Source organism: Cyrtonyx montezumae, unplaced genomic scaffold, assembly GCF_038088225.1.
Source record: "Cyrtonyx montezumae isolate F1298 unplaced genomic scaffold, pur_monq_1.0 scaffold_4, whole genome shotgun sequence".
Taxonomy (NCBI): domain Eukaryota; kingdom Metazoa; phylum Chordata; class Aves; order Galliformes; family Odontophoridae; genus Cyrtonyx; species Cyrtonyx montezumae.
The window spans coordinates 14,708,427-14,731,682 of NW_027072045.1; the positions used below are offsets into that span (position 1 = coordinate 14,708,427).

At 40.3% G+C, this 23,256-nt stretch overlaps 1 protein-coding gene across 1 annotated transcript; it reads left to right on the forward strand.

The window, feature by feature from the left end:
* Window positions 1-485: 485 nt before the first annotated feature.
* NPY4R2 (neuropeptide Y receptor Y4-2) lies at window positions 486-6,534 on the forward strand. Its single transcript, XM_065746214.1, has 2 exons — window positions 486-536; window positions 4,183-6,534. The coding sequence occupies exon 2, from the start codon at window positions 4,278-4,280 to the stop codon at window positions 5,430-5,432; it is 1,155 nt and encodes a 384-aa protein (XP_065602286.1). The 5' UTR covers window positions 486-536; window positions 4,183-4,277; the 3' UTR covers window positions 5,433-6,534.
* Window positions 6,535-23,256: the final 16,722 nt, after the last annotated feature.

Below are 23,256 nucleotides of genomic sequence, written 5' to 3' on the forward strand. Positions count from 1 at the left end.
CAATTCTAGTCTGTGATGAACTGCAAATAAAAATTAGAAAACCAATACTGACATTGTTTTAACAATAACAACAACTAAAATGAGTGAAATCCTTTTTGGAGCCTACAGAAATCTTAGGAAGGAGAAGAATGGCATTCTGATCCTGCACATCGTCTCTCTTCCATTCACATACACATTAAGAGTACAGATCGAGCGGGTGCTGTGCTTCAATCACTTCAGAGCTCTTTTCTGAAGCTGCTCTCCATCTTACGTATCTGTAGAAATTCTGCACTTACAGAACAGCAGAGGGAGCCAGAAGTTCAAAGTCAGAGCATAGTGATGAAGTGGGATTCGTTGGCTAAACTGAAGGGGAGAAAGAAGGGAGGGGGGAAAAAAGGGAAAGAACTACCACCCAAATTACCAACTGAAGCAGCGAGTAGAGCATCTCTTCTGGATTGCTGGAACACAAATGGTCTTATTTTGCTCCTGCAATAGTTCTCCCTTCTTCCAAGACAGAAACGTGCAGCAACAGCAGTCGTTTCCTCCATCAGTGAGAGGTAAGAATTTTCTAAAGTATTTATTTCAGATTTATTAGATCTCAGACCTTTTTAATAAAGGTATCACTTCGGATTGTCAGCATTTGGTCAGCTTCAGTTGCTGACAGATGATGCTATCATTATTAATTCTTTTGTGCTCTGATCTCCCTCTGCTTTGGGTGATGTTTTCTGGTCAGAAACCGGTCAGCTCAGTGAGGATCCACCTGAAACTTTAACCCAAGACATGAGGCAAGAACTGTATATCTGAAATGTACAGGGCAGAGCTGTTGAGTAGTTACTACATTCATATAAATCAGAAAAAAAAAACAAGTTTTTGATGAACATGAATATATGGACTAAAAAGAATTCTGATGTGATTTTTCATTCATTAAACTATCAGGGTCATGGGAAATAATGAAATACTTTCAATTTGCATTTACATTTTGAAATTAGGCCATTGGAGCTGATGGGAATGTAGAGTTTAAATTCAAGAGAAGCCATGGACTGAAAGGCTTTGCCCAGATCAGATTCCTGAAAGCAAAGAATTCTTACACAGTAATTCAGTTCCATGAAACTGTTGTAGATTTCTTGGTGGTTTTAAAACCATTCAGAAACAAGGATGGAAACTGGAGTGAAACTGATCCAAAGTCCACAAGGATCAATGTGCTCTGAATCCAGTCACAAGGCAAGGAAAAGCTGTAATAAATACTTTGCTCTGTTTGTATACTTTTAAAGCTCTTTCACTACCTCTGTTGCCAGAGAGAGTCTGCTCTCCTCCCCCAGACCTGAACAGCACCAAGCACAAAATGACCTACTCTGAATTAGATCTTAATACTGCCACAATAAATATTAACACAATTATTAATGGTAATAATTTATCGAGACAGTTTATAAAAGCAAGGGAGGTGTAAATACTTTATCATTCATAGTAGATTAAGGCTGTGCAAACAATTGATTTGTCTGTGCCAGACTAATACGGCTTTGAGCTCACAGAAGATGGGTACACTGAACCATCACTTTCCACTGAGCAGTGACAGTTTTTGACAGATGCATCCAGCTTTACTCAGTTTTGCAGGTATTTAATCCATCTCTCAGTGTTACAGATTTGTAACATATTAAATTCACGTCTCATATCCCCAATTTTAGAAATAATTAACATTACTTTCTTTAATGACCTAAGGTTGCTCCTACCAATAATTCTGAAATAGAATTTAACCAAGAGGAAGAGTATAAATAATGTTCATTAAATTTCACTGGATCAGATCCCTTATGGGTTTTGCATGGCTGTGGGATGTCTGTGCATTCTCAGTGATATGTTTCAGAATTCTGTTAAATGTTTCCAATACTCATTTGTTTCTAGTTTATAAGAGACAGCCTGTAGCTGCTTTCCTCAAGATAATAGCTCTAAATCAGTGATACAGTCATTTGGCTGTAAGAGTTGTTTCTCTCATGAAGACTTATGGACTGGAAGCAGCAAACAGGGCTTGAACTACCAATTAAGTTCTGAGCCAGACAAGTAATTGTCTGAGTACCAAATGATGAAGCCAAGAACTGCAAATTTTTTTTCCCTACTACTTATATCTAATGTGAAAAGTAACCCATGCTGCCCATCATAGCTATACAGAGACTGACTTGAATGCAGAGAAGAGCTGGTGATGGTCAGCTTTGCAAGAACAATCTGCCATTTCCTAGGTAGCTGACAGGGCACAGTGTTACCAGTATTCCATTTCCATCAAAGAATTTTTCTGGCACATGTAGGATGAGACAGTCAAGCTGATTTTTTTTTTTCATTTGGGCTATCCTGGGTGACTTTTCTTAGTTCAGCAAAGCAAATCCTTCAGACCTCAGCTGCTCTGTCTCCTTGCTTCCAAAAGAAGAATGTCTGTGAAGGAAACAAATGAAGAATTTCACAAAGATTAAATCTGAAAGTTCTTTATTGTTTTTTTTACTGTATCCAGTAAAGTTGCTGCAGATTTTTGTGTCACCCACTTTTTAGAGATACCATCTCACACTGCATCAACTAAAGAAGACCTTGCTTGATGCACGACTTTGCTTAGTAATTACTGCTACTCCAGCAGTAATAATCTCTCCATACCACTTTATGTATGCATTAATATATTTCCCACTTGTTTTCCTGAAGCTCTGAGAAATTTATCACATCCTCACAAACTTGAGTAGCGTTTGATTGCTGAGGAAAGGCTTGTGTTTTGGTTAAATGGTGTAAATCCCTATGTATTTATTTACTTCTTACATCACAAGTCTTTACAGCTGCCTGGAACTGCCTTTGACCTGAGGAGAGCTCCCAGCAGGGTCAGATTTTTTTCTTCAATTCCTGGATTTAAATTCAGGTTCCAGAGTCAGGATATTAAAGCAGACTGCTATAGCAAGAGGTAGTCACTTACATCAGTGAGTCCTGAGACCAGCTGGAGGAAAGGAGCTGGTAACAAAAAGGAAAGGAGATACCACTCCCCATTGCAGAGTGGGAAAGGGTTCCAGGAATGTGCCAGCACATCACAGCAGCCTCCTCCATACCTTATGGTAGAGCCCAGGCACTCTTGTGGTGTAGATTTCCAAAACCATGCAGCCCCAGTTAACTCTGAGGTCTTGGCTTCCTGAGATTCCAATAAAAATTACAGCTCAGGGGTTGTGACAGTGGCTGAGCAGCAGATCCACGTGCCTGTGCAGAAACGGCACCCGGTAGACAGCACATACTGTTAGAACATTTGAACCCTCTTGGTTAATAAGAGTGAAATTTTGTTGAGAGAGGAAGCTGGTCACATGGAGTTAAGAGTTGTCAAAAACAGCTATTCAGAAAGCCAAAATCAAGAGGCTGGAATTTATTTCTGATAAGCCCTTTGATGGCTACCCAGAAGAAGACAACAGTGCCTTATGGGCACTGGGATTCATCCAGAAAGGGGAAGAAGGACATTTGGACTGCAGTTCCCATGACCTATTGCAGCTGTGTAGAAATAGAAAAACGTTGAAGTGATTTTGAATTATTTCAGATGTTTTCAAATTTGTCCCATGTTATCCCTCCTGAGGATATGAGCCTGAATTTTTGCATGGTGATACTCTCTCAAGCAAATGCATGTTCTGGCTGCAATTACAATTTCAGTTCACAGTTTAACTCATGTTAAAATATTTTGATGTTAGCTTCATGTATTAATATACTTTAAGATTTGCATCGATGTTTTACTTGAGTGAAGGAAAATGCCCCCAGTAAAGTACCTTCCACACAGCTGTGGATCAGAATCATGCAAATGCCCTGCCCAAAGCAGGCACTCAGTACCTGATGATCTTTAAGGTCCCTTCTAACATAAGCCATGTTATGATGCTATGAAATACAAGATCATACATGATTTTTACCCCTGGCTGTGTTTTGATCCAACCTTCTATGGCATTAGTGGCATTCAAGGTACTGAAGTAAGTTATATTAAATACTGGGGATAACTTCACAAGTAGAAAAATCATATTTCAATAGATTTGCACAGACTTCCATACTATAGTCTAGCAAATAATTCAATTTCACGATCTGATTAGCCATACAAAAAGGAGCTGAAGATATACAGAATAATTGGTGCTTGCTTCTCTGTCTTACTTTCCCCCATTGCAGTTTTGATCAACCTCTTGTAACATATCTAAGCAATCTTTTTCCTTTCCTTTGCAGACCTACCCAGAACTTCTGAAGTGAAATAGAACAGATAACAACATTTTAGGCCATCTCCAGAAGACCCAGATTGTGTTTGGTTATCACCTTTTTGGATGAACAGTTTGGGGTTGAGGATGAATAAGACAAGGGCAGTTAATGATGGTTTTCCTTTCCTAAACAGTAAGAACTTGAGTTCAAACCGAAGCTTCCCCTCACACCTTTCTAATCAGTGCAGAAATGTCACTGACCTTACTGTTTTTCTGGCCACCTCTTACAGTTTGGAGACTGTACTAGGCATCGTGGGAAACATCTGCCTGATTGCTGTTATAGCCAGGCAGAAGGAGAAGACCAATGTCACTAACATCCTCATTTCCAACCTAATAATTTCAGACTTGTTTATGTGCCTTGTCTGCCTGCCTTTCACTGTTGTTTACACCATGATGGACTATTGGATATTTGGGGAGGTCATGTGCAAAATGACCTCTTTCACACAGTGCACGTCTGTGACAGTGTCAATTCTTTCCCTCGTCCTTATTGCCCTGGAAAGACACCAACTGATCATAAACCCAACTGGCTGGAGGCCAGCCATCTCCCAAGCCTATCTAGGAATTGGAGTCATTTGGACTTTAGCATGTCTCATGTCACTGCCCTTTTTGACCACATCCATCTTGTCTAATGATCTGTATGAACAGCTTTCGCACATCATGAATTTTTCCTATGACAAGGCTATATGCATTGACTCGTGGCCTTCTGAGCAGCACAGGCTTATCTACACCACTACTCTACTGCTTCTGCAATACTGCATCCCACTGTTCTTCATTATACTTTGCTACCTGCGTATCTACTTACGCCTACAGAAAAGAAAGGACATGTTTGAGAAGAGTGAATACAGCAATCGGGCAGTCCAGTTAAGACGGATAAATATTTTGTTAGCATCCATGGTTGCTGCTTTTGCTGTTTGCTGGTTACCACTGCATGTTTTCAACACCATTGTTGACTGGAATTACAAACTTATTTCACCTTGCCACCACAATCTGATCTTCTCATTGTGCCACTTGGTAGCCATGGCTTCCACCTGTGTCAACCCTGTCATCTATGGTTTCCTCAATAGCAACTTCAAAAAAGAAGTGAAGTCACTGATTCTGAGCTGCCAGCCTAATTCAGTAACTGCATCAATGGAAGAATATGATCATTTACCTTTATCCACTATGCAGACTGAAGTCTCCAAGGGCTCGCTGTCATTGAATTGCAGACATAATTCTATCTAGACAGCAGAAAGCACTTCAGAGGTTGTACTGACACCATACAGCAGTCGTACCTATGGGTATAAAAGCAACTGATGATGCTAAAGCTGGAATGCAAACAGGAGCCCACCGCTGCCTGATTTTTGGAAGAACAGGCAAAGGAAGTTGGTAAATGTATTCAGTAGCTCCTGGGGTGCACAAGGTACTCATGTCTTCGAGGAGGTGCAGACAGCAGGCTGGTGTGCAAGCAGCTGCTCTGATAGCTCAATAGCTAAGCTGTGGTGCACATAGACTGACACTGGGTCTATCAGCTAAGCTCACATCTCCACCAAAGCTGAGGTAGAACCTCACGCATCCAACTTCACACTGAAGGCTGCCAAAAGCTGCATTCACAAAGGCTTTATTTTTCAGTATTAAGACTTTTATGCACTGATGACAGACCAGTGGAACAGAGATATGTAAATATATATGTTTTTGTGCTTTTCTAACTGACAGACTGTTAGTGTTCATCAGATCCAGGTTGCATCAAACAACTGGATGCCTGTCTGGAACTTCTCCCTCTCATCACATAGGCTTGGAAATCACCATTGCCCACACAAGCTGGGGCACAGAACAGGATGGAAGTTACTCATGGAGGAGCAGTGGGAAATGAAAATGTTGCTTGGTGGATTACATTCTTGGAACACATTGACACGATGCAGAGCACTGTTTTTAAGCAAATGAAAAACAGTTGCAGGTCTGCATGGAAATGAATCTGGTTGGTTTTGCAATTCCTGCTGCTGGCAGTCACAAAGCTCTGTAATGCTGGAAGCGCACATCACGATGAGAAAAGGTGACCATGTTACTGGAGCTGTTCCATGCCTTGGTAGCAAGATTTCACTTCTGCTTCAGCAGCAAGATACTCATTAGTTCCTTGGTGTTCTAATTCCATCTAATTCAGATAACCTGAACAAGAGTGAAAATCTATTTGAAGAAGCCTGGTCTTTTTAGAGTGTGCACAGTCCTGAAGAAATAAGTAAACACATGTAGACCATTTCCTGTTAGCATAAAAGTGAGTATCAGACACCAGTTCCACTTGCTGGCATCAGCAACAAAGATGGGAGCTGAAACTCTGACTCATCAACAGAAAGTCTTGATATGTTATATGTTATTCCACATAACTGGAATCCAGGTCAGGTGGAAACACAAATCTTAAAGCCAAGCTACATGTAAATAAGTAGTATAGTAAAGAAATATTGCTCAGTGTCTACTGAGGAAACAAGAAGTAGGTGAACAAAGAGGCTCATACTGAGGAAAAAAAATAAAAAAGTGTGAAGTTCACTGTTATAAAAGAATACCAACAAATTAATTCGACATGAAGCAGGTTAATAATAAAGAAGTGTGGAACTGTATTCTGTCCTGTGTTTTTAAACTAACCTTAGCAGTAGACTGACTATGGGGTCAAATGAGGTCATTTGTAACTTGAGTTGTTATTACTTATTATAGGTCATTACTTGTAGTTAATGGGTTTGCACAGAGTTGGAGCTATCGAAAGCACAATTTTGCAGTAATCTTCCACTGATGTTCTCCCATTAGACAGATGATCAGCCTTGACTGACAATGTGGATCTGGGACAGAGCATCTGAAGGCAAGAGCAAACTCTTAGCTATAGGGTAACAAGAGCCATCAAGGATGAATTCATAGATGCAGAGGGAAAGAATGGAATTTGAATCCTAGTCTTGAGTAGGGCCCAGAAATTGGTGGCAAAACTTCAGGTTTGGACCTTGAATTCTTGCATATCTTAAGGCAGAAACCATTCTGACATAGCCACACTTCTGATTCTGTATATGAACCTGTATATGCCAAGAGGAGAGTTCGTGTGATTTTCTCTTACATCTTCCTCAATTACCTGGCAAGACATTTTTTTTTTTCCACATGGTCTTCTGCTGCATCTTTTTCATAGATACATTAGGTTGGAAAGGACCTACAAGATCATCTAGTCCAACCATCCTCCTATCACCATCCCTAACATCCCTACTCACTAAACTACTACTAAATCAAATCCCTCTTGTTTTTCTTTAACTAATACATTGTTTTATTATTATTATTTGTACGCAATGTCATTTCTAGACAGGACACTGAGCCCATTAGAAGAAATGCAGTACAAGAGGACCCATTATGTCTTACCCCAAATTAGAAGTTCTCTAGTTTTCTACTGTAGTGGAAAGAAGAGCTGACACAGCCTTGAAATGCTGAGTAGCAATACTTGAACTTCTCCTAAACATCTTCACTCTTACCAAAACTATGTTGTATTTTTCGAGTGCTTGAATACCGATTAAATTTTGTACTGCTTTTATATTTAGGGTTAATTCATCAAATTAGTTAAGTAATTCTGCCTGTTTTCTGTGCTTGTTGTAATTTCAGTACCTAAATAATGTATATCAAGCTATGGTAAGAATGTCCTTCTAAATATAAACATAGAAGATTAGGATTTATAATCTTACATATACAGTTCTTCAAGCATCACTCTCTTAAATGGAAACAGCTATCTTCAGAGTTTTTCCTTTCACAGGTTTGTCTTCGCTGCAAGATTTAAATCAGTTTGTAGAGAAGTATCAGTAGGGTCTGTCTCTGAACTGCAACTCATGGCCATTTGTACCCAAGGACTGAAGTAAATATGCAAAGCAAATTGATCCAATTTCACAATAACCCATACTGACATGATCAGGAATGCAGCTCCCTCTAGTGAAGAGAGGAAGTGTCAAGTCTGGTATCAAGCACTGTCCATCACTAATGGAGTTTGGGCTGAATAAAGACTTAAAGATTCCCCAGGTAACAAACAAACTTTAAAGTAAACCCAGAAAATGAATCTAAGTTTCAAAGGGCTGACTATCTGTGCCCTATGTAAGTTTTATCTTTGATTATACACTGGGCATCTTGCTCTCACAAATAGCCAGAACATAAAACATACTTTTATAACCACTCCTTCATTTTATAGGGACAACAGGGTGCACAGAATGTAGCTGTGCAAAAACAAACAAACAACAAAAAAAAAACATGCAGTAGAAATTAGTACGTTATTCATTTTTTTGTGAGCAGCTCTAGCAACTCTTCCCTGTTCCCACTGAATGCAAAGGCACAAGCTTGGACATAATTATGTCTGTGTGGATGCTGAAAGCCATTTCATTTGTTGCTTTGAGGCTTTCACGCAACCAACCAAAAGGGGGATCTGTCTCTTCAGTCCCAGAAGAAGGTAACAGGTCAAAAATGGCTTATGCATATTTTACCCATTTTGTAAATAGTTAACCAAGATAACGTTTAAGAAGGATCAACCAGTTTTGTGTTCATTGTACTACAGCAATGCTTTAGAGTATGTACTTTGAAAAGCCTTGCTAATGAGTTACAAAGGTAATTACATGGAAAACATCCTCAAGTAATGTAAATCATCAGTTAATGCAATTTTAAGACTTTATCTTAACATTTATTTTATTTCTTTTTTTTCTAAAGAAAATAAAGGAAGCTTTTAATGATCCTGCATCTGTGATATGCTTTAAAAAGACTAAGATTTTCAGAGCAAGAAAACAACTTGTTACTGCTATATAAGCAGCAAATTCTGAAGAATCTAGTAACAACAAATAAAATTCTATGGCTTGTGTTACTTTGTCTCTGCTTTTATAAAATGGCATTACACTAATCACAGTATGAAGTACATAAGATTTAGTTCTCAAATAGTGTTTATGAAGAGAAAACAGAAGTTACATTACACGATAAGTGTCATTGATATGCAAAGGATTAAAACCTTGATGAATTCTTGCCTGGGACAGACAGTGGTATAACACAGACAACTAAGGAGGTATCAAAAATTCAACATGGGACACCTGAATATTCTGATATCAGGACACAGCTCACCTTTGCAGGCTTGCCAGATTTCACAAAACTGAGCCCAACACAATGTATTGTCCTGAATCCTAGTCACAAACAAAACCAGAAGCAACCAAGGCTGCCAAGAGCCTAAAGCAAATTAAAACATCACATCCTGAGTATCCACTAAGAGATTCTTTTACTTTGACGTGTGTCTCCTTGCATTTCCACCTGACATTTCTTTCAAAAGCCATTCTCTTCAGAATTTCTAATCCATGAAATACTGCCCTGATTTTCAGGGGATATTGAACATTAACATCAGCTTTGTTGCTCAGTACCATGGGTAACTCGAGTTTATATTTCATAAACACATGTGGTTCATGAAATCCAGCATCCATGTAGCTTTTATGGCTTTCCCTCACTATCTCAATTTGCTCAACAGAGTCATTTCTTTGAACTCAGGAAGTCATAAGCAGAATACAACTGAGATTTATACTTCTGTATAATACCTTTTCCTGGCAGACAAGGCTAATTAGGCCTTGCTCTGAATTTCCAATCTTATCCAGTTCTTATCTTTCCAATAACCGCTCAATAAACTTAAAGCCCAGTAGCAGCACACTGTATGATAAAAACCCAGGATGAAGCTGAACACTGGTGGGTTGTTGGTTGTTTTTCATAAATTAGAAAACTTTGAAAATATATATTTAGTCATGGTACCCAGAAAATACAGCACTGCATAGTTGTTTTTCTTTTCTTTTTCAAACAGCTTTCAAAATATGGTGGGTTATGCTAGACATGGTGATGTCATAATAATGCATTTTAACTGTAGGATAACAGATGCAAGTACAGCTTAATTTTATTAGACTCGAGACACCCCTGGTAGTAGAAAGATTTTGTCAGTCACAAGCTATGATAACACACAGAACACGAAACTTGCATTTTAACCCATAAACATATGGTTTGGTTTTGTCCTTAAGGCTCCAGCTAAAAATTTCTGTCCTTTGCAATAACTGTAGCTCATGAATTATTGAGTCCCCTACTGTAGGAATAAAAAGCCTCCCTGTTGACAGCTAGTGGGCAAATACTGCTTTATCATTCATATATACTGCCTCGATTCCACTTTATTACAGATGACTGCAAGCAGAATGCACTTATCCCATGCTATGCCCTCAGTGAAGTAACTGCCACTGATTCGTCTGCTTGATAGGTTACATAATGACTATAAATAATTCCGTATACCAAGTATTTATTTCATTTAAAGGCAGACACTATAAGAGGTTCTGATGTCCTAAAGACCAATTTCTGAAAAACAGAGAGGCAGCTGAAAAATACTAGAAAGTTCTGTTAAAGTCACAGCAAATATACTCAAATGGGGAGTTTTGATAAAAATAACAGCAAAGGCACTGACTGGATGAGGACTATAATGTGCATATGCCCTCTGCTCTGTGCTTCTGGGAAGACCAATGGGACTCAAAGACAGCAGGAACTGTCTGACACTGAGGCTAAGCTTCTTAAAGCTGACGAAATCATCCAACCACACCATTTCCTTGTAAAATTCATCAAGAATACAGATGATGAATTCCATTCATCAGAAATACAGCTAAATTGTTGCAGATTGTGAAAAGTCCTTTCACAACAACCCACATTTTCACAAGCCATGTCAGAAGTCCCATACAGCACAATGCACATAGGCGTGCACAACTTCACACCAAGTGAGCTCATCATCTGCGGATAAATCGGGATTATGAAACCTACTGGCTTCGAATACAGCTGTTTTCCCTCAGGAATACTCTGTGAAATACAGATCTTATACAGGATGAATTTATTCCCCGTGCATTGCAAAAGTAGGTTTCCCAGCAGTGCAGTTTCATTCCCTGAGTTGCTTACACTTATGCAATGAAGTACTGCTAAGGAGCATCTTATCATTGGTTGGAAGGAAGAAGAGACCTATCTGATTGAGATGAGGAGAAATACTCCATCTGCACTCAGAGCAACAGGCACTGTATTTACTAACAATACCTTGATCCAGCTCAGTTCTCTGCACTGCAAAATAGATGTTTTACAGTTCAAATTTGCAAATGCTAGACTTTAAGCGAAAACAATAGGCAGCTTTATGGTTGAAACTATTTCCACCATTCAGTTTTCCACAAACCACAAATAGTTCAAACAACAACATGCAGAGCATTCCAGGATTCATATATATAATTACCATACCATTTCCTAGGATACGGAGCATGGTATACTATATGTATTTTAAAATAATCCATAAAAACATCCACATCCAAGACTGTAGAGCACACATGAAAGCAGAATTGTGACTGGTCTGTAGTTGAATGCTATGATTTTGCACAGCACAGAACAGCTATTAAGCTTCTCCTAAGTATAGTAAGAAGAAACATGCCTTTATTTCATCCATCTTGCCCGTGGCAGGGAACATGGAACTAGATGGCCTTTAAGGTCCCTTCCAACTCAACCATTCTATGATTCCTTCTTAACATTTTTTAATGGAAGATGTGGTAGCAGGCATCTGTGTGTGCAGAGAACACATGAGTGTAGAGAACAGATTTATGCCTCCTGCATCTTGGCAACTGCACAAAGCGTTTATTAGTTTCTTGAACCTGGAAACAAATTAATTGATGCTGTTACTAAAACTCAGCCAACAGCTGGGCAAGCTACATTCATTTTTTGTCTGAGTAGTCTGTTATTACAGTTAGAGAATGAAAACAAGCAGTATTATGTTTATTCTTACTGTGTTTATCAGCAGCAATCCCATATTTCACACGTAGAATATGTTAAATATTTCTTTTTAAAGCTAAACAAAAATTAATTAAAAATATAGGGCCAGTAAGTTCTAACAGCACTGAGGAATACCTACTCTTTATCACACTTGTTTCTAAATAATATTTATAGAATCTATTGAAGAAAACATTGGCAAATGTTTTAGTATTACAAATCACAATAGGACATTGTGTGCAGCAGAGAAGCGACACAACTCAGAGCTCTAAGATTAGACACCCAAATCCCAAATGGGAATCCTAAAACCTTATCAAAATCTAACAGCAAGTGTAGCTCCATGGTGACTATCAAAGGACAGCTGAGCAGATGTGGAACCCAGCCCTACACTTACCAACCAGCCAGCTGACATCTGCACAACTCTGAAAACTACAGCCCAGCATCTTCAGTCCAAGAGTAAGAGCACTGAAAAGAAGATGAGGCTGCACAAGGTGACCTGAATAACTGGCAGGCACAAAATTAGGACATTTATCCTTCCTGGGGAATCATCTGATTTTGTAATTAACTTAGCTTGAATGAGTTCACTTCTTGCAGCTCCTGACCTGTGCAGAACTTGCTGGATATACTTTCATACAATTTCAGTTCTTCTTGGTTAACTATTTGTGTACTACTCAAATGCACTGAAGGAAGCACACTTGATTCTGCATACCCATATAGAAAAAGCACCCAAGAGGTAGAGCCAGATAAAAGCTGAGGCATTCTTTTTTTTAATTACTATCAAGTAATAGCCATTCCTGCTCTCAGTGAGACAGCATAAATCAGTATGAAATTATACAGAACATCAGGTTCATGAACTGTGCCAGTGTCCTTCCAGCTCTCTCTATCCCCTTGTTCATCAGTCCATGAGCAATGGCAATGCATCCCAGAGGGGTTGGCAAACGGATAGCTGAACTGATATGCATTTAAAAATATCAGTAAGAAAAACTAATGAACATTCTACAAAAAAACAAACAAATAAAAATTTAAACCCTGTCCTGTCACTGATCCAGTTAATGCTGTATCATCACTGCAACTAAAGAGAAAGTAACCTTGCAGCATGGGAACAAGCAGAGGGTTGAGAATATTGGGTACTGAGATTCCTTAAGCCAATTGCACCACTGAAGTCAGCCTTGTGCTCCACTAAGCCATTAGTCAGGGAATTTGTTCCTCACCTATTTTCAAGGATCAGTGGAGAATTATAGAGGTTAGCCCACAGGTCCAGACATGGTCTCCAGCTTGATAACAGAAGAGAGTCCCTTCAAACTTCACACTGAAATTTAGGTCTAACTTGTATGATCCCATGTTTCCTTAAAACAGCAGCTTACCCCACCCCTCCTTGTTTTTTGCTTTTGTTTTTATGATCATATTCCATTGGTTAATACTGAATGTACAAACAGAGGAGGGCTACAAAGATGATAAAGGGCATAGAACACCTCTCTTATGAGGGAAGTCTGAGAGACCTGAGTCTGTTCAGCCTTGAAAAAAGAAGATTCGGAGGGGATCTGATCCACATCTATAAATGTATAAGAAGCAGGAGGCAAAAGGATGAGGCTGGACTCTTCTCAGCAGTGCGTGGTAGGAAGAGGGAAAATGGCCACAAACTGAAGCATGGGAAGTTCCACACAAATGTGTGTGGAAATTTCTTCACAGTGCAGTTATGGAGCACTGGCACAGCTGCACAGAGAGGTGGTGGAGTCTCCTTCACTGGAGATGTTCAAAACCCACCTGGACATCTACCAGTGCAACCTGGGCTAGGGAGCTGCTTTGGCAGGGGGGTTGGACTAGATGATCTCTAGAGGTCCCTTCCAACCCCTACAGTTCTGTGAAAGTAAGATTAAATTCAGTACTCCTATTTGTCAGAGACTTTTTTTTTTCTGCTGGGCAAAATATGAAGCTCCTGGTCTTCATCTTCCAGGCTATTTTGCAGCCACCACCACCAGCAGCAAATATGGTGCTGGGTATTTTCACAGTGGGACTACATCATAAACTTAAGGAGAAATCCCTGCAGCTGCTCAGTGCATCTCAAAACTTTAGAGAATGGAGTAGATGCGTCAGACCAGCAAAATGTCAGCTTATCTTTTCCTCTGCTGGGGTCTCATTTTTTAAAAAAGCTTGTTTTATTTTTTTCCCCTGAAACTGCCCTGATTAGATAGCACTAATATCATTAAGCTAAACTGGTTCCTTGGGAGATGTCCCAATTAAATGGCTATCCTAATTAAGCACATCCTGATTAAGCAGAAGAACCTATAATTATAATAATAGCATGTAATAAAAACTGGCCCATAGTTCTGTTCAGACAGAAAGCATTTTGCAAGGTTTTTTTTTTTTTTTTTTTTTTTTACAGCAACCACTTTATCCAGGATTGAAACACAACCAGATCCTGGGTGAAGTGCTACATCTGTTTTGCAACAGTCAGTACAACTGAAACAGTTATTCAGGGCAGGAAATGAAGAATACCATACCATATTGACAACATGGACAACATAATGATAAAACAAAAGGCATTCAGCCTGCAGCTGGGACTAAGTATCTTTCCTACTCTCAGTAAATAAATCCTGTTCCTATGTTAGCACTGTTAACTCCATAGACCTTCCTCAGCTTGAAAAGAGTGTAACACAGGAAAGCAGGTACAAGCCTGGTGTAAGTACTAAAGCAGAAAAAAAATGTCAAGTCCATTTTTTCTTCCAGTGAGTGGTAAATCCAAGCTCTGTAGCTATTGTAAATGTATGGCATGTTTTCTGAGTACACCTGTGCCAAGGGGAATTCCTATTGTATGTTTTGGATGCTGGTTGTGTTCCAGTTTGCATAGCTATATTCTGTTGTCTCAGTTCCTCTAAGGACAGCCTCATTTTTCAGCTTGTTCTATACAACACTGCAGAGATGTTAAGTGACCCTTACTAAGTAATGAGAGCTAGACAAACAAATCTGAACAAATATGCAGTTACTAAAATTGCTTCTTTGGCCTCAGTGACAAAAGAACAGAAACAAGGAGTCAGCTGGAACCTCAAAGGCTCAGAACTGTTGGCTGATAAAAGCTAAATTAACACGTATGTGTACAGCTGTTAACAAGCAAATTATCAGCGAGCATGAAAATTAGAAAAGACCACACAAAAAAATCATTGTTCCAGAGAGTTCTTCCAATAACTTTATCTCACTTTTGATTGTCTGGCCATAGCCACATCTGAACACCTCAATACTCAAGAGATACTGCAATATCCCCTTGTGCAACACTAACTCCAGAGCTTCAGCTAGGTGTGAAGCTTTAATTGGGTGGGCACATAGGCTTTGAGCCCCTCTGTGGACTGCGCAATACACAACACAGGAAAATGTTAGTTGCAGCACCACTCCATATTGGAGTCCTGAAGCCACCTTCTTAAGGATCAGCACAGTGATTACAGTGTATTTCCCAGAGAACTATTCCCTAGTCCCTTGTTTGTGCTGTACCAAGCCTGCTACTGCTCTCCCATAGAGAACTGCTTTATCCATAGCATATATAGAGTGTTTCTGAAGTAGTTTACACTAACTCTTCACCAATCCATCCCATTTTAATATTCTCAGGAACACCAGCCATTTGGATTGCCATTACCCAAAGCAGGTTTGGAAGGCAAAAATCCCCATGAGCCTTCTCAGTATGAATGGCACTTACACAAATCAAATGAAAACAACAATGCCCTGAACCTGTTTAGCATTCTAGAGTGAAATCAGCAGCAGTAATATTTGTCTGACAAGCATATGAGTAAGTTGTACACCATTTAGTTACCTCGTGCAAGTGAAGAAAGAAACCCTGGACTGACAGTTGGACTGGATGATCTTTCTGGTCTTTCCAACCTTAAAGATTCTATGACTGCTATCAAAACTGAAAAACACTGTGACTAAAGAAACTCACTCTATTTCAGATCCACAAATTGTTAACTACTTTACTTATTGCTCATTAGGAATAACAATGTGGCACAGATTTGAAAAGGATGAGATGACTAATCACGATAACCAAAAATTACCACCAGAAAGGTAGCTTGAAAAGTCAGACAAAAACCAACCCAGTGCTGCTCAAAAGAGGAGGATCTGATCAATAAAAGAGCTGGCATACTAAATACATTTATTTCTTTCCCAAATTAGGAATGCAGACAATTCAAATGTTTATGAGTTTAGCTGTGGTGCTATACAAAATTTCTAAGCATGTGCTGAAGAAAAGTAAAATTTGAGCCCTGGAGGTAAAGAGACAACACAAATTCACCTCAGGGAGCACATGCCAGGTTAGCTGACATCTCTTACTGGTGATCTCACAGACTTCATTTGGGCACGGTAGCATAGCAAATTCAGAATCTTTGCAGTTGAATGAAGCATTTAGGGTTTCAGAGGAGAGTTGGCTAATAAGACAATGAAGATAAAATAAGATATTCAACAAAAACTTAAAAAAAAACAAAACATATTGCACAATCAATAGAGACACTGGATTTGTAGAAACAAAAATTTTCAGTGTGAGCACATTCCACCAGGGGAATGACATTATTTAAGATTTTCTGTTGTGACCTGGATAAGTGCAAGCAAGCAAACCAAATGACTCTAAACTTGAAGGTACCAGCAGCATAGGATGGGACAACACTGAGAAAGCGCATAACTAACACACCATGAAACTTAATAGAAAGTGCAAGGCTGTAAACAAAGAGCCTTAAAATTGTTTTTAAATAAGCTGCATGAAAGAGGGCAGAAGGCTCAGGAGCCAGATATTGCCAAGGGTAAGGGAAAATGTTGCCGTCCCAGAACTAGGTGGGCTCATAGCAGGAGGCAGCTGTGAGACGGAAAAACGCTGTCATCATAAAGAAACAAGTTTGCAATGCTTGCCAAATGTACTGTTGTGCAAGGACCTCGTGCGAAATGAGGTGTACAGTTATCCACGTTGAAAGAAACAGCTACAGTAACCAGGACAAGTCGTTAAGTAACATTGTTAAAATCAGAGAAACAGGAAAGGTATGTACCAAAAAGGGCAAAAAGACCCTGTTTATTTAGGCTACAGTTACAGTTTACACCTTCAGTGAACAGATTTTTTCAGAGAAAGAAAAGAATCTGAAAATAAATGGGCAATGTTAGCATGAAAACAACTACTGTAGTGCTAGAAACTGGAAGGCTTTGATTGAAGCCATGTTTCTTGAGAATAAAGCCTGTCTAGCTAGTAGAAGAGTTTACCTGGTGCTGTAGCAGATGATAGCTGTGGACCAGCCCTTACAGTCCTGTGCTCTGCTGACAGGTGGTTACGGCATCAAACAGTGCCACAGTCTCAGTGCCAGCCCTGCCTCTAATCTTCCCTCTCCAATCCATCCTGCCAAGTCACTAAAGCACTCAGTACTTCATATGTCTTTCTGTGATGCACAGCAAGAAAGATACTGATTTTACAGAAGCCACCTGTGGGCAAGCTTCCCCAGGATAATCCCATCTTAGGATACCCACCTCCTCAGGGACCAGTGTAAGTCTTTCAGCAGTAGCCCAATCATTACATCCTTTTTCCTCCCAGTAAGTGCAGAAGATTTTTCTTCTTCAGAATAAATTTGTTTTTAAACAGAACCACACCAAGTTTCCAGACCACCAGATGAATCTCTCTATACATACGTATCAAGAGCTTCAGAACAGAACTTTGGAGGAAAACAAACAAACAAAAACATTTAATAAATTTTAATTGCTGTTGAAGACCAAAATATGGGGAAACATGCTAAGCTTCTGCAGTAAAGCAGTTTCCTGCCTCTTTTCAGGCCTACCTTCTGCAGCAACTCACCTAGGAAACCAAAACCCAGCCCCTGAATCAACACAAATGAAGAGCAAATCTTCTGGGGCCTTCTCTTAAAGTTACCACTCAAGCTTAATTATCTTAGATTGGAAATAAATGAAGTTTGATTTCTCACCTCTCCTTCTGTCAGGTGATGATTTTATACCCAGTTCTTCCCAATTAACAGCAATCAATATGCTTCCTGATTTTTAGACTGTTTTCAACATTTAAAAGGCAGTGCAAGCCCATTATACTTAAAAATCAACTTTCTGCAAAACATGAGGCAATTTTGGATACATCAAGAATGCCTCACAACAATCTTGGAAATGGGGCTGAGGTTAAGATAGATCAAGTGGCAGCTGCCCCAGTAGGGGAGGCTGGAAGAGCATTTAATTTTTAAAAACCTATTTCCAGGCACTCTAAACTTTCCCAGCCTTTGGGAATTAACATTTGGCTGAATTAAAACCATATTTTCAGCTGCTATAAAGCAACAGAGCTCCACTAGAGTCAGCAAAACAGATTTTATTCCTGAGAGTGGAAATGGTCTCTGCTGCCTGGCCAAGCCATTACCGTGAGGGGAGCTGGGCCAAAGCAGAGGGACTGCCCAGGCCCTCTCAGGTGTGAAGCATATCCTGAAGCACACCTAATTAGCAGGATGCTTCATTCTGTACTCAGGCGTCCTGGACTGGGAACTCAGGCACGAACAAGCAGGCTATTTTTTTTTCCATATATATATGTCATCAAGTGCGCCTGTATTACAAACTATTTTTGTTCCACCTAAATAGCAATCATTTTCTGCCTACTGTAAGTCGAATTCTGCTAGATGATTCCACAACAGCTGAGAATTTCACTTTCAAAGGAGCCAACTACTTTATAATTTGGGAGTAATGTTAAGGGCACTCTCTGTCTTTCATGTGAATCTGCTGATTTTTTTCTCCAATTGACCTTTTATATCATGGTCTAAAGAACAAAGTTTTCTCCTCCTAATACTTCCACTCTTGTAGGATGAGCAGAGGCTAATGTTTCCATTATTATATTATCAAAGACATTGTGCAGGCCCTGCTTTCTCCAAAAGACCTTCTGTTACACTGTAAGAGCTTCAAAATTTGAGGTGACGTTTCCTGCCTGCCTTTACACACCTCAGCAAAATGGGGCCCCATTGTGCCATGACAAAAATGCAACAGTCGACTTGGGAGCATGCACAGAAAAAAGAAAAAAAAAGCTTTTTTTTTCTGTAAGAAAATGTCAGCCGACATGAACCAGTCTTTTACTTTGAGTTTCCCACTGGCCTAGGCTCAGATTTTGCCAGCTCTGGTACTCAGGAAAAGCACAACCAGCTGGACCTGTAGCTGGGGTGTGTTAATGCAGAAGTTGAAGCAAACTCCATTCAGCCTTTGAGAAACCATGCAAGACAGTCATGTAACACAAGCTATAGGAAAATCAGGATACAGTTAGTGACCTGCCACAGGTTCCTCTGGCAGATCCTCACAGAGGGTCCCTTCGTATTGTTGTAGTTCAGAATCTACTTCTGTTTATTCACTATGATAAGGACTTCATACTCACACACTTATTTATTACTACATATGCTTAGCCTCCAGACCTCTCACTAAAATCAGTGGGAAAAGGAAGTCTTGTGCAGCTCACTGCATCCATTCACATATCGTGATTTTGAGAAGTTGTTGACTGGACCCCAGCATTTCTAGCAAACTTCAACCAAATCCATGGTCCTCACTCCTAGTGCTGGAGCTGGAGCCCAGACAAACTGGGATGCTAACAAATCCTTGTAAAGTGGGTTATTTCTGCAGTGAGGTTTCAATTTCCTTCACACAAGACATCAAGGTCTCATTGATAATTATGTGCTTGAATTAACAAGAAACATGAGTTTGTTTTTTTAACTGCCTCATTCTAGAGGAAAATGGGAAATATTTTAAGAGCTATGTTGCAAGTCTAGCCTGAAACTCTTGACCTCTGGGATTACTTAGCCTTAACTCTAGATGTAGTAACTTCACCCTGTCTTGGAGGCATAAATGTTGTGCTTGGCAGGATATCCATCTCAGCACAAACTTTTGAGACTTCAGAATATAATGTCTCCAGTGATCTCCAGGTGAGAAAAGAGTCCAATTGATCAATATTACATCTCTCAGAAGGGTTGATAACCCCATTCATTAAACTGACTCACAAATAAGTATTTTTAAAAATAATTCTGGCTTCTTTTTAAAAGACCATCAGCTCTCACAGCATAGGGCGTGTGGTGGTGTTGAACTCTCAGTTCCTTGTCTGGCAACACACAAAACCTACAGGCTATACACAGACATAGTTATTTGTGGTGGCAAGGTTGTGCTGCTTCATTACACTGGTGAGCAGGAGGAGGTGAGCCTTGCAGGTTATTTGCTGCATTGCCACCTCACTGGGTCCATCACATCAGGGCAGTGCAGGTCACTTTTTCACTTGAGGAAAACTAAACACAAGTATCTTTATACACAAGTCCTTGAAAATGGGTGCTTACAAACAGATAATTTGAAAGGTATGTGAGGCACAGTCAAACAGCAGAACTCAATTCCCAGAGAGCCACAAGACTCAGGAGCTGATTCCAAGTAGACAGAAAGTCAAATATTGCTGCAGCTCTACCCAATGGTGCAGCATTTTCCTTTAGAGATCAAACTCCATTGCTCAAGTCAAAGAACACTGAAGTCTAAATAAAGGTGTACCACATGGTAAATTCTGCCCTGTTTGCTTTATAAACATCCCTTACCTTCTAGCAGAACTAGTGTCTGTCCAAATCTCCAAGTGAGGATTTCATTTTACCTAGCCTAGAATGAGGTGATCACAGGGACAGCACAAACTCTTCTAACATACTGCTGTTCTTACACAGGGAGTGGACACAGACCTTTCTTTTGATCATCTCACACATGTCAGTTTTAGGCTAAGAGGGAAGTTGGTTAGAGACTGCAAATATTTAGCTGGACCCACAGTAGAAGTGTGAGAAACAGCTGGCTAGGTACCGGCCTTGGATCTGGGAAACTGTGATTCTGCTCCTTGAATATTACAGGTTTCCTGTGGGAGAACAGTACAGCCAAGACCTGCTGTAGGGAACAGCAGCAGTTCCCACTTCCACACAACTCCATGCTCTAAAACAGAGGTATAATGTAACAGAAGTACTAGGAGGATAAACACAAACTAGTATTCAGATACCATGGTAAAGGTGCTATGTAAACACTTCCAGACAACAGCAAGATATGCTTGCTCTACATGATAATCATTGTGACATCCCAAACTCACTGCACCACATTCATTTATCAGCAAGACAAAACCATAAAAACATCATGCCTTCCAAGCACTGTGACATTCCCTTCCTGCAGATGGCTGGAAATGTTCTTAGATACAAAATGTGCAATTAGCTTGCTGATGAAATTAGTGCTCTGAAATGGTTAGTTTTATAGATGTCCATGTTGCTCCCTTTGTGGTTATTACTGCTTTAACCTCTTCAAGACCCTGGCTAAAAGCATCTTCTTAGGACTGCGTTATTGAAAGGGCAAGTCAGGAAGAAACATATCCCACTGCAAGTGGAAAGGAAAGGTGTTGTTTCAGGGTGAATGATTTCTGGGGCTCAGACTGTCTGTAGCCTGATCCACTGCTTTCACTGATTCATCTCCACTTCTGCCTCAGCAAAATAGGGATGGTACTACTGACTGCCCTGGCAGAGGAGGTGCAACGGGAGAGCTCTGAGTCAGCAGTGCTCCTAGAGACCAGTTCTGGCCTCTCCTTTTGTCACAGGTAATCAACAGTCCTGACTTGCTTACCTGCTTCTCTCATTTACCAAGCAGGAGGCTCTGGGGCATGTATTCCAAAACACTCAGGAAAAATTCCCCCAACTGCTGCCCCTGAATTCCCCAGGAAAACTGTCCTGGAGCACTCACAGTGACTTCTGCCCGCAGACAGAAGATTGGAAGCACATCAGTGATGGAAAGGATCCATCAGAAATACAGGGCAGGCTTCATGAGGCATGTCATGAGACATGACCCTGGGGATCCCACACTCCCAGGACAGAGCTGCTTTGCTTTGCTTTGTGCCTCTGGGATGTGGGGCAGAAGAAGTTCTTCCATGGGAAGCAATCAGGAAACAGAGTTTAGTAGTCTAGTTTTCCTTTCTGTACTATTTTTGCATCAATATTTCAGGCTGATTTTCACTTCAATAAAGTAATTTGTTGATAACAGATTCTCATTTGAAAGAGGATGTGAATCAAATAGCTAATGCTCATTACTGAACACTGCATTATGCCCTGATTAATTGCCACTGGCTTCTGGCTATATGAATAGGGCATGCTTCTGAGAAATTTTAAACAGACCTGAGCATGTATTAATAATGTATTACTAATGAGTGAGGGAAAAATCACCTGGGTCTGGTTACAAAAATGACATTTAAAATGGCTGCCAGTCTAAGCAATTATAGCTTCATTCTGAGATAATGCATATTTCCCTTAGGCAAAGGATTTGGCTATGTCACAGATCTGCAGCTCTCCTTGGTTCTGCCTCAGGTACTGCCAGACAAGGCATTTTAGAAAGTTTCCCATGCTTGGTGAGCAACCTAAGAGCTGGAGTCCCATCTGTAAACACACCTATGGGTGCCATGCTAAAGCTTGAGACAGGTAGACTCATGATGGGCCCAGAATGGCCCTTCCCTCCCATCTGGCAGCCCAGTTCCCTCATAGTGGTACTGGCAGCATCACTCTACTGGCAGGGCTCTGAACAAGAAGCAAGTTTGATACTGCTGGGCTGTGGTAAGGCCTTGCCTTGGCTTTCATCTTAGGTTAAACAGATGCAATTCTCTAAATTGTAATTACTGATAAATTGCCAAGATAGTTTTCTGCTGGTTTCGCAAGCTGACTGTGACTAGCACGTGGTCAAAAGCAGGCCTAGGACCAATGACAGGCAAGAGCTGCAAGATGGGAGCAGGGCAGTGTTACAGCTTGCTTTCACCACCAAGAGCTTCTCAGGTGGCTCAAGCTGCCCCTTGGAAGAAGTACACATTCTCAAACTGCAGATAGTGAGTGAGGTTCTGCCTACTCATCACCGAGCCAGGTCAGTGCCAGAGTGAAGGAAGTTCCAGTGGTCTTCTAAGGCAGCATGTAGCTACCACATCAGATAGAGTGGATCATTAAACCAAATCCTAAACCACTTATTTTCTGAATGGCTAACTCTACCTCTGGTCCCACACATCATGTCATTTTTCTGGTTAAGCTGAGTTTTGAAGAAGGAGCTTCCCCTTAACATGCACTTGTGCAATTCACAGCAGCAGGAGGACCTGATCCTCATTGCATGCTGAGAGATCATAACTACTGTTTAAGCAGTCTCACAAAAAACAAACAAGAAAAACCCAGTCAACTGCTGCTACCAACCATGGCTGTTCAGCAGGGCTCCCTCTTCACAGTAGTATTTGCAGATCTACTTTGGTGAACTTTTCCATCTTCTCCTGTTTCCT

Coding starts and splice junctions, on each gene's coding strand:
- NPY4R2 (XM_065746214.1), top strand. CDS start 4,278: ATGAACAGTTTGGGGTTGAGGATGAATAAGACAAGGGCAGTTAATGAT.